The sequence below is a fragment of the Coenobita brevimanus genome, chromosome 15 (genome assembly GCF_032717465.1).
Source record: "Coenobita brevimanus isolate Jiangsu-jjx chromosome 15, ASM3271746v2, whole genome shotgun sequence".
Lineage (NCBI taxonomy): Eukaryota > Metazoa > Arthropoda > Malacostraca > Decapoda > Coenobitidae > Coenobita > Coenobita brevimanus.
Genome location: NC_136968.1, coordinates 19703957 through 19723457, shown reverse-complemented (window position 1 = coordinate 19723457; position 19501 = coordinate 19703957). Strand labels below are relative to the sequence as shown.

Genomic DNA, 19501 nt, shown 5'->3' with positions numbered 1-19501 from the left:
AGTCTGCTTACACTACAACTTTTGGTAAGGGGGTGCAATGTTATAAGTGCAACAAAGTTGGCCATAAATCCTATGATTGCCCTACCAAATCAAGATATAATGATAGTAAAGAGAAAAAGAGGGATGTATGTGCGCATGCAGAAGTATTGGGCTGTGGACATGTTGTAGAGGTGGTTAGTGCACTAGCAGCCATGCCAACTACACGAAGTACTATGTGTGGTAAGGAGGTGGAGGTACTACGAGACACAAGCTGTAGTACAGTGGTAGTGAGGAAAAGCTTAGTACCACGGGAGTGCTTAACAGGGAAACATTGTTTAGTTAAGCTGATAGACTCCCAAGTGTGCAAGTATCCCTTAGCTGAAATCACCATAGTCTCCCCTTACTATTCTGGTAGAGCTGTCGCTGTGTGCATGGAGACTCCTATATATGACCTCATAATTGGCAACATTGCAGATGCTACACCGCTCGTTGATAATGATCCTTTTAAGGAAAAGGTTGTCAGTGCTGTGGTGACCAGGGCAGCAGCGAAGCACACCCCCCCGACCACGACAGACACTACGAAGTTTTGACCTAACAGACCAGCTACGGATGACTCCAGCCGACATGAAGAAGGCACAGGAAGAGGACGTCACCCTGAAGCGATGGTTTGAGAAGGCCCAGGACGGAAAGTGGTTAGACAAGAAGGGTAAGGCAAAGGTAATTATGGAAAATGGACTATTATGTAAGATATATTATGGTGATGAACGAGAATTCAAACAACTAGTCTTGCCCGCTAAAGTAAGAAGTGCAGTAATGAAAGTAGGACACGAATGCATGTTTGGAGGACATCTTGGGGCTAGTAAGACTTTAGGAAGACTTCAGCAAGATTTTACCTGGCCAGGAATGGGAGAAGATGTTCGTCGACACTGTCAGTCATGTGATATATGCCAAAAGACTATACCTAAGGGTAAGGTTCGGAAAGTACCATTAGGAGAAGTGCCCATTATTGATATACCGTTCAAGCGTGTGGCCGTAGATATTATAGGACCCATACAGCCTAGGAGTAAGAACGGGAACAAATATATTTTAACACTGGTAGACTATGCTACCCGTTATCCTGAAGCCACAGCATTACCCAACATCGATACTGAACAAGTAGCAGAGGCCCTAATGACCATGTTTTCCAGAGTGGGAGTGCCTGAAGAACTGGTTTCAGATAGAGGGTCGCAGCTCACCTCAGGAATGATGGATGAGGTTCGACGTCTACTGTCGATCAAGCACCTTCCTACGACACCATACCACACAATGGGAAACGGCCTGGTGGAAAAATTCAACGTGACCGTGAAGAGTATGCTCAAGAAGATGTGTGCCGAACAGCCCTCATCCTGGGACAGGTACCTGCCGGCAGTGTTATTCGCGTACCGTGAGGCGCCCCAGGTAACCCTTGGTTTCTCACCCTTTGAACTGTTATATGGAAGGACAGTCAGGGGACCAACCAGTATTCTGAGGGAACTGTGGGATAGAGAAAAGGAGGGAGAAGTTCGCACCACATATCAATATGTTTTTGAATTGAGGGAGAAGTTAGAAGAGACTTGCCAGCTTGCTCATGAGAACTTAAGGAAGTCACAAGCCAGATATAAGTACTACTATGACAAGAAAGCTAAAGATAAGAAATTTAAGGTAGGAGATCCGGTATTGCTCTTATTGCCAACTGCCCACAACAAACTCTTATTGCAGTGGAGAGGACCTTACAAAGTTGTGGCACTGAAGGGTGGAATGGATTACATAATTACCATAAATGGCAAGAGAAAGACATTTCATGCTAACATGTTGAAGAGGTATGTCTCTAGGCCTGATGATTCCAAGGTCAGTGCAGCGGTGTGTTCTGCAGCTGTAGTGGAATGTGAGGAGGATGCCGACCTACACAAGCTGATACTACCGAGCCTGGATAGGAAGGAAACTTGGAAGAACGTGCACATCAGCCAGGACCTGACTTCAAATCAACAGCAGGAAGTAAATGACTTATTACTTAAATATGATGACGTAATGTCTGATATACCTGGCCGAACGTCAGTCACTGAGCATCAGATCAACTTGACTAATGAAGTAGTAGTCCGTTCAAAACCCTATAAGATACCTTATGCATTAAGAGCTCAAGTCAAACAAGAAATAGATATGTTAAAGATGAAGATAATTGAACCATCTAACTCCCCATACTCCACTCCCATGGTTGTTGTTAAGAAACCTGATAACTCTAACAGAATTTGCCTTGACTTCAGGAAATTAAATAACCTTACTGTGTTTGACAGTGAACCAATGACTGACCCAGATCAGATATTTGCAAGTATTGGTGGTAATAACTTTTCCAGCAAGATCGATCTCAGTCGTGGTTATTGGCAGGTACCCTTAGAGGAGGGAAGTAAACAGTATACCGCCTTCCCCACAGATAAGGGTCTGTTTCAGTTCACTGTATTAGCCTTTGGATTAGTTAATGCCCCAGCAACTTTTAACAAGTTAATGCGTTCAGTATTTGAGGGTGTTTCTGGGGTTCATCACTTTTTGGATGACATTCTAATTGTGTCTAAGACCTGGACTGAACATCTGCAGATACTTGGGAATGTACTGGACAGACTTCAAAAGGCAGGGTTAACGGCAAGACCTACTAAGTGCCACCTTGGTATGCACAAATTAGATTATCTGGGACACACAACTAGTGGAGAGACCATGTGGCCAATGGCTGATAAGGTGGAGAAGATAGTCAACACGCCTGTACCCACCACTAAGAAAGGACTGAGGTCATTTTTGGGGTTAAGTGGCTACTACAGAAAATTCATCCCACACTACGCAACCATAGCATCTCCTTTGACTGAACTAACCAAGAATACTCAACCGAATAAGCTCGAGTGGAGAGAAGAACATGACTATGCTTTCAGGCGCTTAAAAAAAACATATTTCTACAGAACCTGTTCTTGTTCTCCCCAGCCTACAGCAGGAGTTTGTGTTACGCACCGACGCCTCAGGCAGTGGTCTTGGAGCCATACTACTGCAGGAGCGGGATGGACGGATGTGGCCAGTCGCGTATGCCAGTCGCAAGCTGCAGCCACGTGAGAGGAATTATGCCGTCATAGAAAGGGAATGTTTAGCGTTAGTCTGGGGTGTTCAGAAGTTTTCAATATATCTTTATGGTAGGCAATTCATTCTTGAGACTGATCACAAGCCCCTTTCCTACTTACAGACTTCTAAGACTTTAAATGGCAGACTAATGAGATGGGCTCTGATATTGCAACCATATGTCATGAACATAAGATTTATTAAAGGATTTGATAATGTAGGAGCTGACTACCTTAGTAGATTAAGAGAATAATGGTGTTGGTATATACTTTGCATATTAATTTTCCGGGTGATATTCATTCATGTTGAAATAATTTACTTTAAGGAGAATAGTAATTTGTATGGGTTAATATTAATTGGTACAACACCTGTAATTACAGATATATCATGACTATAAATTGATAAGAAAATATATTTTCTTACTTAACGGGGGAGGTTTGTCACAGCCAGCGTGTGACTGTTGGATATGTAGATTCATTTTCATGCATCAATGTTTCATTAGTTCTCGAGTCGGTGTTAAAGTTAAGTTCATTTTCCCAATAGGAGGTGAGGAGGGATTTCACAAGCTTAGAGTCGGCAGTCACCTGGCAGCCCTGGCCTTGCTCGGACTAACCACCACCGCCACGAGTGTCTAGTGCAGCTGTATACCGTTCCGTGTGATTCTACTTTGGAATCGAGTGCAATTGAATTTATTTGAGAAATTGTTGCAGTGCTGTGAATCAGTGATGATTTCAATTTATTTAGTAAGTTTATGGCTGCGGTCAGTGAGGAACAGAAAGGTTACGGTCGGTGGCGGGAAGGTGTGTGGTGGTCCGAGCCTGGGCCGTGCTCCAGTGACTCCCGACTCAATCATTCCTTCATTATTAACTTTAACTTAACGTTAATATACAAATTTATTTGATATTCTTGTAATCTGCATTTAAGACGCTGTTTCTGCTTAAGTATACTGACTTGTAATAAGAATAACGAACTTTGAGGTTATTAATTGTCTGAGGTACCTTTAACAATGGCAGAGGTGAAGTGCTTGTTTGACGTTACCCGACATTAAAGACAAGTAATTTATTGGTTTGTAAATATTGTGAATATTTGTTTTGAATATATAGATATGAAAACTTGACTTTGTTTGATGATACCTGTGTTTGCCTGGTCAGTAAGGATTTAGTGTGCAATGATTCAAAGAACCTTATAAAACTCTATTGATAATATTTCTGGGGAGCATATTAATGCTCGGTTAAGAGTTTTATGACAGAATGGAAGATTGTCAGGTGTTGATAGAGGAAGGGCAAGAGAAGGTGTGGCCTTGTTAGTGAGTCCGGAAGTACAGCAATGTGTGATTGAATGGAAGGAGGTGTCATCGAGACTGATGTGGGTGAAAGCGAAATTTGAACGTGAGTTGTGGGTGTTTGTGAGTGCATATGGGCCTGGTAGTGAATGGGATGAAGAAGAAAGGGAGTCTTTCTGGAATGATGTTGATGAGTGTCTGCAGAATGTGAATGTGGTAATGATGGGAGATCTGAATGCTAGAGTGGGAAATGTAGCAGTTGAAGGCGTAGTTGGTATGCATGGTGTGCCTGGAAGAAATGAAAATGGGGAACAAATGATAGCGATGTGTCGTGAGCGAGAGATGGTGATTGGGAATACGCTGTTTGAGAAGAAAGATATTTATAAGTATACATGGGTGAGACAGGAGGGGGGAAGGGTTGTTGATAGAGCTTTGATGGACTAGGTGGCTGTGTCTAGGAATGTAATAGGAAGACTGTTGGATGTGAGAGTTCTGAGAGGGGAGGGTGGAGGTATGTCTGACCACTACCTGGTGGAGGGAAAGTTAAGAGTAGGTAAGAGATGGGTGAGAGCTAGGAGGGTTAGGTGTGGCAGGGAGGTTTTGAAAGTGAGTTGGATAAAAGAGAGAAAAAGATAGAGTATCGGGAGAAATTGAAAGATGAGTGGAACGCAGTGAAAGATCGGGAAAATGGCAGCGTGGAGGAGGAATGGCAGTTGTTTAACAGTGCTGTGGTGGGGCATGCAGAAGAGGTGTGTGGTGTGAGACGTGTGGGTGGTGGTGTAAGAAAAGGAAGTGAATGGTGGTGCAAGGAAGTAAGTAAGGCTGTGGCTGAGAAGAGACGTGCATATGAAGTGTGGCTGCAGAGGAAGGATGAGATGTCATATGAAAGGTATAAGGAAAAGAGGAATAGAGCGAGAAGGGCTGTGCGTGATGCTAAAGTGGCAGCAGATGAGAGGTGGGGTAGGCGGCTGACAAGAGAATTTTCAACAGAATAACAAAATGTTTTGGAAGGAGGTGAAAAGGGTGCGAAAGGGAGAGTCTGGGAAGGAAGAACGAGTAAAATCAGAGGATGGAAGGATATTAATTGAAATGGATGCAGTAAGGAAGAGATGGGCAGAGTATTTTGAAAGATTGTTAAATGTGGAGGAGGAAAGGGTGGCTGAGATTGTGGCGAATGCAAGGGTGCAAGGAATAAATGTGTTGGGAGTGTTAAATGATTCTTTGATCACGAAGGAGGAAGTGGAGAAGGCAGAAAAGGAGATGAAAACAGGGAAAGCTGCGGGTATGGATGGGTGTGCTGTTGAATGCCTGAAGGGTGGTGGAGTGACTATTGTTGACTGGTTAGTAAGATTGTTGAATGTGTGCTTTGAGAAAGGTATGGTGCCAATTGACTGGGCATCTGCTTGTCTGGTCCCTTTGTATAAAGGCAAGGGTGTATGAATGTACTAGCTCTAGGGGTATAAGTCTGTTGAGTGTTGTAGGTAAGGTGTATGGTAGAGTGTTAATTATGAGAGTTAGAGAGGGTACAGAGGGAGTGATTGGTGATGAGCAGTGTGGCTTTAGGAGAGGGAGGGGATGCGTGGATCAGGTGTTTGCTGTGAGACCAGTGTGTGAAAAGTATTTAGCGAAAGGCAAGGATGTGTTTTGGACATTTATGGATTTAGAGAAAGCGTATGATAGAATTGATAGGGAGGCTTTGTGGACTGTTTTAAGGTTGTATGGACTTGATGGTAGGTTACTAAAAGGGGTGAAAAGTTTTTATGTAAATAGTAGAGCGAGTGTAAAAGTGGGAAATGCTGTGAGTGATTGGTTTCCCGTGAGAGTGGGGCTGCGACAGGGATGTGTGATGTCGCCTTGGTTGTTTAATATTTACATGGATGGTGTTGTAAGGGAGGTGAATGCAAGAGTTTTAGGTGGAGGTCTGAGTCTGGTGAATGTTGATGATGGAGAGTGGAATACGAAGCAGCTGCTGTTTGCAGATGATACTGCACTGGTGACTGATTCAGAGGAGAGATTGAGACAGTTGGTAAAGGAGTTTGGAAGGGTGTGTGAAAGTAGGAAATTGAAAGTAAATGAGAATAAGAGTAAAGTGATGAAGTGTATGAGGTTGATAGATGGTAGCGTGATGAATATAGTTTTGAATGGTGAGTTGCTTGAGGAAGTAGATTGTTTTAAATATCTAGGGTCACATGTTGCTGTGGATGGAAGAATAGATGCAGAAGTGAAGTTTAGAATAAATGAAGTAGGAAAGCTGCTGGGAGGAATGAAAAAAGTGTTTAAATGTCATTCGCTTAGAATGGATGTAAAGAGAAGGCTGTATGAGGGTGTTGTGGTACCAACTGCGTTATAAGGAGCTGAAACATGGAATATGGGTGTAGCAGAGAGGAAAAGTTTGAATGTAATGGAGATGAGGGGTCTGAGGAGTATGTGTGGAGTGACGCATATGGATCGAGTGCGAAATGATGAAGTGCGAAGGAGAACTGGAGTTGTTCAGGAGATGGCTGGTAGAGTTGAGCAGAGGGTGTTGCGATGGTTTGGGCATATGGAGAGAATGGATAATGAGCGATTGGTGAAAAAGATAACTAGATCTGATGTGAGAGGTGTAAGGCTGAGAGGAAGACCACGAATAGGATGGATGGACAGTGTGAAGAGAGCGTTGGATGCAGATGGGTAGGATAAAATTTTAATTCCTCTTTTTATGACGAGATAACCCTCCTAAGCTGATAGCGTCGCGTGAAAGCAGTTGTACCAAGTTAAGCACACTCAGAGAGCACATACCTCCGCCAGCGCCTGTAACAGACAACTCAGGTCACCACCAAGATTTAATCAACTCTTCCTTGGCCCACGACCCACATATTTTCATTTAAATCCATCAATAACATTTTTTTGTATATCTTGTGAACCAACAGACAAACAGGGGTGCATACATAACCTCCTCCAGCTTCGTTGGTGGAGGTAATAAATGTGTCCTCAGGCTGCAGGGGATAAACGTTCATAAATATCTATCTATCTATATACCTAGGCTGCTTCCCCCAAGGAAAGGGAGGTAGCCGAGACAGGACGACTCACTCTCCATTTACTCATCCATTCAAACACATTCATTCGCATCTTAGCCCCAAAGGGGAGAACGGACAGATCTTCACCGCATCACACCGCACAAGGGTCAACTGCGCAATGCAAGCAGTGACATCCACAGCAGGGCCCGACAGCAGAACTGGTTTACCCCTGCCACATCATAACAGACCCATCCCCTTACCCGCACCTGACCTGACTAGCTGATCAGACCAAATGCGGGAGAATATCCCCTCAGGGCTGCGTCATCACTTATTCATTCACAATTTCTCTCCATTTTTTTCTGTCACTCACAGCCACTCTTCCTTGCTCAACAGACATCCCTCTCGCATCCAGCGCTCTCTTCACACTGTCCATCCATCCTATTCGTGGTCTTCCTCTCAGTCTTACACCTCTCACATCAGATCTAGTTATCTTTTTCACCAATCGCTCATTATCCATTCTCTCCATATGCCCAAACCATTGCAACACCCTCTGCTCAACTCTACCAGCCATCTCCCGAACAACTCCAGTTCTCCTTCGCACTTCATCATTTCGCACTCGATCCATACGCGTCACTCCACACATACTCCTCAGACATCTCATCTCCATTACATTCAAACTTTTCCTCTCTGCTACACCCATATTCCATGTTTCAGCCCCATATAACGCAGTCGGTACCACAACACCCTCATACAGCCTTCTCTTTACATCCATTCTAAGCGAACGACATTTAAACACTTTTTTCATTCCTCCCAGCACCTTTCCTACTTCATTAATTCTAAACTTCACTTCTGCATCTATTCTTCCATCCACAGCAACATGTGACCCTAGATATTTAAAACAATCTACCTCCTCAAGCAACTCACCATTCAAAACTATATTCATCCCCCTAACATCTATCAACCTCGTACACTTCATCACTTTACTCTTATTCTCATTTACTTTCAATTTCCTCCTTTCACACACCCTTCCAAACTCCTCTACCAACTGTCTCAATTTCTCCTCTGAATCAGTCACCAATGCAGTATCATCTGTAACAGCAGTTGCTTCAGATTCCACTCTCCTCCATCAACATTTACCAGACTCAGACCACCTAAAACTCTTGCATTCACCTCCCTTACAACACCATCCATGTAAATATTAAACAACCAAGGCGACATCACACATCCCTGTCGCAGCCCCACTCTCACGGGAAACCAATCACTCACAGCATTTCCCACTCTTACACACGCTCTACTATTTACATAAAAACTTTTCACCCCTTTTAGTAACCTACCATCAAGTCCATAAAATCTTAAAACAGTCCACAAAGCCTCCCTATCAATTCTATCATACGCTTTCTCTAAATCCATAAATGCCCAAAACACATCCTTGCCTTTCGCTAAATACTTTTCACACACTTGTCTCACAGCAAACACCTGATCAACACATCCCCTCCCTCTCCTAAAGCCACACTGCTCATCACTAATCACTCCCTCTGTACCCTCTCTAACTCTCATAATTAACACTCTACCATACACTTTACCTACAACACTCAACAGACTTATACCCCTAAAGCTAGTACATTCATACTTATCACCCTTGCCTTTATACAACGGGACCACACAAGCACTTGCCCAGTCAATTGGCACCATACCTTTCTCAAAGCACACATTCAATAATCTTACTAACCAGTCAACAATAGTCACTCCACCACCCTTCAGGCATTCCACAGCACACCCATCCATACCTGCAGCTTTCCCTGTTTTCATCTCCTTTACTGCCTTCTCCACTTCCTCCTTCGTGATCAAAGAATCATTCAACTCTCCCAACACATTTATTCCTTGCACCCTTCTATCTGCCACAATCTCAGCCACGTTTTCCTCCTCTACATTTAACAATCTTTCAAAATACTCTGCCCATCTCTTCCTTACTGCATCCATCTCAATTAACATCCTTCCATCCTCTGCTTTTACTCGTTCTTCCTTCCCAGACTCTCCCTTTCGCACCCTTTTCACCTCCTTCCAAAACATTTTCTTATTCTGTTGAAAATTCTCTGTCAGCCGCCTACCCCACCTCTCATCTGCTGCCACTTTAGCATCACGCACAGCCCTTCTCGCTCTATTCCTCTTTTCCTTATACCTTTCATATGACATCTCATCCTTCCTCTGCAGCCACACTTCATATGCACGTCTCTTCTCAGCCACTGCCATACTTACTTCCTCGCACCACCATTCACTTCCTTTTCTTACACCACCACCCACACGTCTCACACCACACACCTCTTCTGCATGCTCCACCACAGCACTCTTAAACAACTGCCATTCCTCCTCCACGCTGCCATTTTCCCGATCTTTCACTGCGTTCCACTCATCTTTCAATTTCTCCTGATACTCTATCTTTTTCTCTCTTTTATCCAACTCACTCACTTTCAAAACCTCCCTGCCACACCTAACCCTCCTAGCTCTCACCCATCTCTTACCTACTCTTAACTTTCCCTCCACCAGGTAGTGGTCAGACATACCTCCACCCTCCCCTCTCAGAACTCTCACATCCAACAATCTTCCTATTACATTCCTAGACACAACCACATAGTCCATCAAGGCTCTATCAACAACCCTTCCACCCTCCTGTCTCACCCATGTATACTTATAAATATCTTTCTTCTCAAACAGCGTATTCCCAATCACCATCTCTCGCTCAACACACATCGCTATCATTCGTTCCCCATTTTCATTTCTTCCAGGCACACCATGCATACCAACTACGCCTTCAACTGCTACATTTCCCACTCTAGCATTCAGATCTCCCATCATTACCACATTCACATTCGCTCCAAAACTCTGCAGACACTCATCAACATCATTCCAGAAAGACTCCCTCTCTTGTTCATCCCTTTCACTACCAGGCCCATATGCACTCACAAACACCCACAACTCACGTTCAAATTTCGCTTTCACCCACATCAGTCTCGATGACACCTCCTTCCATTCAATCACACACTGCTGCACTTCCGGACTCACTAACAAGGCCACACCTTCTCTTGCCCTTCCTCTATCAACACCTGACAATCTTCCATTCACACTTCCAAACATATATTCCCCCTTCCCTTTCATCTTCGTTTCACTCAAAGCTAACACATCCAACTTTCTTCTCACAAACATTCTCCCAATCTCCTCCCTTTTAGCCTCAATTGTACTACATCCACGCACATTCATAGACCCAATCTTCAGGGTACGGGGATAACTCCATCCCCCGTCCCTTTCTCTGGCCTGTCTCTTTTTAGGAACTAAAAAACAGAGGAGGGGGTCCCTAGTCCCCTCACCCCGCCCCTTTTAGTCGCCTTTTACGACACGCAGGGAATACGGTGGCAGTATTCTTCCTAACACAACCCGGCCGCAGAGTAGTAGCACCACCCCATAGTGCGGCCAGGTTGTGTCCCCCCCGCCACAGCGGCCCCTACAGGTCGCGTTGGGTAATATGAATGTGGATATTATTATTTTTGTTTCTCGTGACATAATTTATGAAAGGTATAGCGTGGATTGGCTAGCGTGGATTGAGCGAATGAAGAATGGGAGATCGGACAACACTCGGTCTGTTTTACCTTGGCCTAAAATTGTCAAGTCTCCCCTTGAATGTTTAGTTGTAAAAAGGATAATCCGATGCTAATTATGAAGAAACGCATTGGAAAACATGTAGGGACCTGTTGTCTTACGCCGCCGCTGAGCTATAGGAAATAAAGTACAACAGGAAGGAAATTTCGGCCAGATGAAGGTAGACAAACAGTAGGAGACACTACAATAATGAAAGAAAATCATTCGCAAGCCGAATACTAATCGCCCTCCAGAGTACTGTATGCTGTTGGCCAAGCCCGAGATTTTGGCAATATTTTTGTACCCTGAAGGTTTCATGTTGACCAACCATAACGTAATCTAACACCTTACGTATCTTATTCGACCCTAACTTAACCTACCCTTATCTTCTCTTCCTTCATCGAATGTATTCTAACCTAACCTACCCTTATCCTCTCTTCCCTCACTAATCGCAAGCTAACCTACCCTACCCTTAGTCTCTCTTCCCTCACCGAACGTAATCTAAGCTAACCATGTCCTGCCTCACCTGTCTCAGTATTCCTTTCTGTTTTATTCCAGTGACAACTTGACGGCAGGAAGACCACATGATCCCAGAGAGAGGATGCTTCACGCTCTGCCCTTGACACCTCCATAATATATTCATCATCTCAGTATCGTCAGAGAGAGAAAGAGAGAGAAACTTTCATAATCATAGCAAACGTTGACAGTTTCACAATGATATTTTTCTCTTCAGAAGAAAACAGTTTCACTGTTATGCATGCTTTCTCTTTGTCGCAAAAGGCCAGTCAATGACCTAGGTCAGACCCTGACATTCTCCTTAGGAGAATAAGTTACCTGGTATATTTGATGTTAATCCCGCACAAACATAGTCTGTATTAATTGGTGGAACGCTGGGTAGCGCCTGAAAGTTAAAGAGGAAAGTGTCTCTCCATCTATCTATTGGTAGAAGCCGTTATCCCGTAATGGGTGCCCACAAACAAATCGCCTCCATGTCGCCCTGTCCCTCGCCGTTTCGCTGGCCTCCTCCAGCTCACACACCCGTCTCTCTTGTGGCTTGTTGGATGAAGCACTTCAATCTGTCCAAGCATGTGGTGAGGATATAGAAGTCTTGGAAAGATTCACTTATCTTGGTAGTGTAGTCCATAACAACGGTAGATAAGACAGTGAGATCTCTCATCGCACTGGTATGGCCTGCAGGGTTATGGATTCATTCACTTCGGTTAATTGTTGCTGTCGTTATTTGTGTAGAAGGACAAAAGTTCGCATCTTCAGGTGTTGGTCTCCCTGTATTACTTTATTGTTGTCAGACATGGACACTAAACAGTGACCTGAAGCAGCGAATTAACTCGTTTGGTACTGTCTTTGCAGGATCGTGGGATATCGCTGGTACAACCGGGTGCATAACGAGTGACTACTCCGGGAGACTGAATCGAGGCCTATTGCCCACATAATGCGTCAACGCCAACTACAGCTCTATGGGCACGTGGCTCGCCTTCCTAAGGCTGATCCTGCTCAAAGGGTTATCTCAGAACGAGTTAACCCAGTGTGGAGGAGGCCAAGGGGTAGGGCACGTAACTCATGGCCGGAGCAGGTCGATCAATCCTGTCGGGAGATTCTTAGAGAGGGAAGAGTCACTGCCTGGAGGGTTGCACAAAGGGACCCGCGTGGGTGGAGTCGGATGGTGAGTGAGGTTATGCTCCCCGCGGCGTTTGCCCCTTCTTGATTGATTGATTGATTGTGGATCAACCATGGATAAGGAGGTTCGATTTCAAGAACAATCAGTGGAAGGACAAGGATTCAAGGCAAGCTTAACGTGAATAGTTTTAATTTGATTTTAACTAAAGTTAGTAGAAGGGTTGAGGGTCGTGAAAAGATAAAAGGAAATAGAATTTGTGAACAGTGAATGGAAAGTCAAGTTCACCGAGCAAGCTCAAATAATAGTTCCGTAGATCAACTACAGGGCGAAGATGTTACAATATCTGAATGCTCTTTCATGTTCAACGTAAAACACATCTTAGTACTGAATGACTCAGTGAAGGATTTATCTGACTCCCAAAGTTCGAAATATACACCATCGGAGTGACGGGGTTATTATAGGGACTTGGCGAATTTGCCCAAGTGACAAGAGGTATAAAAGAACAATGACAATGAAATAGTCGTACGTGATGCACAAGGCAAGCCGAAAAAGGTGGATCTGATAGTAATGTGCTGGAGTTATCCAGGCAATTATCCAGGCAGCAGGCTAAGAAGTACTGCGTCATTTTGGAAGAGTTATTGTTACTTTATCATCATCATCATCATCGTTCAAACACTGGTATATGCAACACAAGACAAGATAAATATATGTATGATGATGTTCAGGTACCTCTACCGTAGTCCCTAGTTGCCTCGTCATTATCTTGTGCAATACGACACCGTAAATTCTTGATAGTTTCAGAAGATAATGTTTAGCTTGGGATAAAGTTTTCGTTCCGTTGAGATTATATATATACCCTTATTTACCCCTTCACAACAAGAAGTCTACCCCAAGCTGACAAAATATAATCTGAAAGCGGCAAGAATAATCCAATGAAATATGTCGTCTGGTTGAAGAGGTTAAGGGGAGTTACTGGTTCTCGTGTGAGGGGGATCAGAAGATGCATAGGGATTATTAGGTCTGGCATCGATACCTGCTGTCCGGTTACTCTAGGTAGATACTGGTATCTCTCTCTCTCTCTCTCTCTCTCTCTCTCTCCTACGCAGCACTCGGGTCAATGAGTTTTATTTAATACCAGTCATAACTCAGAATGGCCTGGGTCACCCCACCCTCACCATCCAATTATATCTTATCTGAGTTTGTACTTCATATCTTTGGCACTGTATTTTCCCTGAATTCTACCCTCTTCCTAAATGATTAGATTTATATTAATCAGTCTGCCAATCCGCTACTTATATTCATGTTTTAATCTTTCACATTATTATCCGAGGATCTAATACAATGAACCTTTCTTTCCCTGTACAGTCCTCAAACACATGTGTCTTAATCATTAAGACAAGGGCACACCGTCAGCCTGACAGGATTCGTTTGCCTCCTTAGTCATCAATACCGGTACATAATTGCCGCCGGTACAATGCACACAGACGGATGCACGAAAAACTCATTGTCACTCAGCTGCCCAAGGTCCTCGACTTCATCTTCGGGAACAGAACGAGTATTCATCTTTATCAATCTATTCATATGTCTGTCTGTCTGTCTATTCACCTATCTATCTCTTCATCTGTCTATGTATCTATCTATCTATCTATCCGTCTATCTATATCTGTCTCTTCATCTGTCTATCTATCCGTCCAATAACCTATAGGCTATATTTTACCCTACTATCCATTTAATGGACCGTGCATCATGGTTTTTCTCAAATATCTTTCAAACTAATCAATTGATCGGTATGATACTTTGACACAGTGTACATGACACCTCCCGCTAATTTTTGGTAATATACGGCATTGCCAAGTGGTGTTAGTGAAGGCGTTTACTCTTGACGTTTAAAGACAAAGTCGCGTGAGCCCTGCAGGGCTAATCTACACAAACGAACGTCCGCTACCCCCCATCTCCTTCCTCTCCCTCCCTCCCTCCCTCTGTCTCACTGTTTCACTCTCTTTCTCTCAGCATTCCCCCCAATACCTGTATGTAACATACAATATGCAATAACATACCGTTTACCATTATATTATTCAGTAGTAGCAGATAACTGGAAAGTTCTTAATGAAAAGGATATAGCGTGGTCTGACCTAACGACCATAATAGGCTAATGGTTAAGTTTTCCCAACGAGGGTGTCAGGTGCGGGGTTGTCTGTCGGCTGCAGAGAGAGAGAGAGAGAATTTCATAAATCCATTACGGCCCTATTTTGTTGTGTTGCTTATATACCGTACCGTACTGGTCTGTAAGTTAAACTGTGTGATTTAATTTTGGATACCTTATCTTACCTGCTCGTAGTAAACACGTCGATATGGGGGGTAAAGGAATTAAGAGATCGTGATAGTAGGCACATTATATTGGGTGAATAAGGTGACGGTCATACACTCTTTAGTCAACTCCCGTTTATATAACTTCAGGACATACAATAACAATGATTAAATGAACACAGACTCTACAAACAACAACATACTGTATTTATGATACCCGATACTAATCATTATAACATGATAGAGTGGACAGAGGGGGGGGGGGCACGGGAAGGCCAGCAGGAATGAGGGTTGAAGGGGGAAGTGAGGAGGGGGAGGGGGGAAATGAGGAGGGGGAAGGGAGAGGGGGGAGGGGGAGGGAGGTAGGGAGGGAGAGGAAGGGGATGGGGGGTAGCGGACGTTCGATTGTGTTGATTAGTCTGGCGACTCACGCGACATTGCCTTTAAACGTCAAGAGTAAACGCCTTCAGTAACACCACTTGGCAATGCCGTATATTACCAAAAATTAGCGGGAGGTGTCATGTACACTGTGTCAAAGTATCATACCGATCAATTGATTAGTTTGAAAGATATTTGAGAAAAACCATGATACACGGTCCATGAAATGGATAGTAGTTATCTATATTTAAAGCCAGACGCCTCAATCCGGTAACGGATGATGGGGAGGTGGTTTACTTCGGGTATAAGGACTGCTTACCCTCGAAACAGATCATACAAGATTTCTTAATGTATACGAAAATCGTTTGTTAAGAATAATGGTACGGATGGGGCAAGTTGGCTCAAAGAAAATGGGGCACATTGGCACAGTGCCAACTTGCCCCATATTATATATGAAAAATCTTGGCTTATTTATTTCCTTTCTATTCCAGATTATATTTGATTTACATCATTTTTGTGATATATTTATCTTGGTACAGTTATTATTTAGCTTCCTGCACACCAGTAGAAAAATCACTTGAAAAAGTATCAGAACAAAAAGCATATCAAGCCAAAAGAAACATATTTCCAGAAACGAAGAAGAAAATGCAATCAGAGAAATCAAAACTTGTTCATGCTGACGAGGAAAACTCAGATAAAGAGGACATTCTCTGTTTGGTGTGCATGGAAACTTTTTCCAATAGCAAGCCACGAGAAGTGTGGATCCAGTGTACAGTGTGCAACTTGTGGGCCCACGAAGATTACACCGATAAAGATTTGTTTAATACATGCCATAACTGTGATTCAGATAATGATTTAAATTAAGTTTAAGTCAATTATCTTATATGCCATTATGATCTGGAAGTATACTTATTTTCACCTCAATATACGAGAAGGAGTTTTTATTAATTTATAATAAAAAGTTGCTTACTTTCCTAAGAAAATATTTTTGTTACGTTGGAACTGGATCTTCTTGAAATTATGCTTTACGAATACTCTGTGTCTATAGTAACAATTACATGGGTCGAGTTTGCTATTTATATGTGATGTGCCAATTTATCCCATACTGTGTGCCAACTTACCCCGTATATGGGGCATGTTGGCACAGTTAAGTTATTTTTTTCTAAACAATGCTCTGCTTTAGTTTCGAAAGAAAACCATGCTTTTATTTAATGAAAAGTAAGAGGAATGTTTGTATTTTTCTATGAAAGGAATAAAAAAACTAAGTTCTTCGTAGTTTTTCTTCCATCACCGAAAAAGTAAAAAGTGTGCCAACTAGCCCCGGTCTCCCCTAAAGATTACTACCGTCTTCAAAAACGGGAGTGAATTCCACAGTGTCATATGCGACAGTTTCATCAATGCATCGTGCGAAACCAAGCTTTCTCAAGTAACATTTGAACAGTTGCCATCCGAATCTGAAATGTAAAAATGTTGTCTTCTCCAAAAATTTGGAAGAGGGACTGAAGCAAGCAAGTTTTGATCATTCGGGACAGTTCAGTGAACAGACATCTGGAATACATGCATCGTACATGGTATCAATGAGATTTTATTTAAAAAAAAAAAAAAAACTCACAATATTGCAGATAAGTTCCCGTTCCTTGCTGTAAAGATGTAGTCCACCGTGTGATTGGATGTGATACTGAGAGGGTACATCGGCACCTCTTTCGAATGTTAATCTTTATCGACGAAAATTAGATATGTCTGAAGCTGTCAAACAGCAGGTGATTTTTGAAATAAATGGGATAACTTTAGACAATTTTGCAATCCAGCTTGCTGTGTCGACTGACGTGGTTTTTTGTGCTCAGCTCTTGGTGTTTGATACAGCAGTGGTGAAAACTTCAAGGAATTCTTGTAATGTAATGCTTTTGAGTGAAGACATACTCCATGTATCTTTTTTTTTCTTTTTTTCTTTTTGAGGCTGAAGGACTTTCTTGGAATAGTATATGTGCGTGCATAACTAACGGTGCACAAACAGTTTTTGGCCCACGATCAGGGCTTCGAGGAAGGGTGAATGAGGCGAATCCTGAATCAAGGCATCTTCATTGTCACAGATATACTGTGGCATCAAAAACTCTCCCACCAAAGTTCAGATTAATAGCTGATGTTGTGTACATGGTAAATACCATCATGTCACGTGCCCAAAATACACGAATCTTCCGCCTACTGTGCCAAGAGTTTCGAGCAGATAAAGAAGTGTTGTTCTTTCACACTGAGGTTCGCTGGTTGTCTCGGGGGAATACCGGTATTGTATCAAGAGTAGAGTCTCTGAAAGAGGAGCTTTCCGAAATCTTCAAACGTGACTAAACGACAAAGTTGCATGAGTTCACCAACAATTTGTCAGACGACCAGTGGCTCCAGAAGCTGGCCTTCTTGAAGGACATGTTCGTACATTTAAACTCATTAGCCTTATCCCTCGAAGACTGGCTTACCACAGTGACTGATTTCATGGAGAAACTAAGATCATTCAACTCGAAGCTGTAGCTGTGGGAAGGGAAGATCAAAGAAGCAAATATTAGGATATTTGAACATCTTGGTGTGAAACTTGATAATATGAAAACTAGAATTGGTGCACCCTGTGCAAACACATCTTTCTTCTCAGTGGGTGGAGTTCCCGGCTTATTACCTCGAATTGAACGAGTGGAAATAAAAATTGGTTAGAAACACATACATTGTTAATTGTTAATGTACACCTTCTCCCACAATATTAATTAACATAATTTGTCGTTGTTTACTGTTGTTCACTGCTGCCGTCAGTCTCGATGAGCGTAGCTGTAGGTACTTGTAGGGAGATAAGGAGGTCGATTGTAGCACTGCCATTGAAAAGTCGTGAGACGTAGTATGGCTCGAACTTGTCACTGTTTATTAAAATGGTGTGTCGTTGGCTAGATCTAGTAAGTAGGTCTCTCTCTCTCTTTTTCTCACCTTCCCCCTTTGTGTATCAGCGTGGTGAGTTAGAGCATTCTTGGGTTATAGAGTTTATTGTACAGTTATATCGAATTGTGATTTACAGGATAACGTACAGTAGAGTAACGGCAAAGCCTCCTAGCTGACCCTCGTGTTATCGGGCCTTCTCTCCAACCTCTTCTGACCTAGAGGGAATCTCTCCGACATTATATACAACTTGGAGAGGTTGAGTGTGTGTGATGTAGTGTCTGGTAGACTTCCAGTCTCGTGGACTGACCGACTAGAGCTGGTTACCCCGTGTGTTTGAATACGTCGTGAAATTCTTGGTCATCTGGACTACAAAGAGATTGTTTGAGATACATCATATGTTAAGCATTCTTGATGGTCTGGGACACCAAGATTGTGGATATGCATTATGTGGATTGACATTCCTAGTGAGAAGCTGTGTATGTCTCCAGCAGACACTACATCCTGTACATTGTGTTATGAGATATATATTAGTTCCTATTAATATTGTCATAACATATTAATCCATACTATATACACATTACAATCAGCTTGTAAGCTAATTAAGTGAAAAGCATAATACTGTTAAAGTAACACAATTGTGATAATATAGTGATTATAACTGTAGTCATTGTAGTAATATAACTTTAACAATAAAACTGTACATGTATAATAATATATAAATATAATAGCAATATTAAAATAATACAGTAACAAGTGTACTGTAGTCAATTATACATTACATATGAGAAGGACTTGCTATATATATTCATATACAAATGAAACACAATAGTATAATTAAAGTGTGCCTATAATAGGTGTAACCCATATTTTGCTATATATATATATATATATATATATATATATATATATATATATATATATATACTCGGTTTGTCTAACTTGTACAGAAGAGTTATTAAACATTGATTCCAGGTTAGTAATCCTTGCTTGCACTCTATGCATGGCCAACAGTAATACAGTAAATATGATGGAGAAAATTACAAAGATGACTGAAGCTGCACTGTATACATTATATGGGTTGAACGTAATCCTACTGTATTCTTCCAAGGGTTGTATTGTTTGATTTATTAGTTGCGTGGATTCATACTTGAGTGAGGTCAACTTAATGTGTGCACTTATATGTAAGTTCATCCTAGGTAACGGCTGGAAGTACTTGTGTATGTGCCTAGTGTTTTTTAATGGGCAAAATGGATAGTATAGGTCACAGGT

General features: G+C 42.4%; 1 protein-coding gene across 1 annotated transcript; it reads left to right on the top strand.

Annotated features, from left to right (window-relative positions):
* The first annotated feature begins 588 nt into the window (after positions 1–588).
* Positions 589–17662, top strand: LOC145390689 (uncharacterized). Its single transcript, XM_080265480.1, has 3 exons — positions 589–2774; positions 2962–3123; positions 17410–17662. Exons 1-3 carry the CDS (start codon positions 589–591, stop codon positions 17660–17662), a joined length of 2601 nt encoding a protein of 866 aa, XP_080121606.1.
* Positions 17663–19501: the final 1839 nt, after the last annotated feature.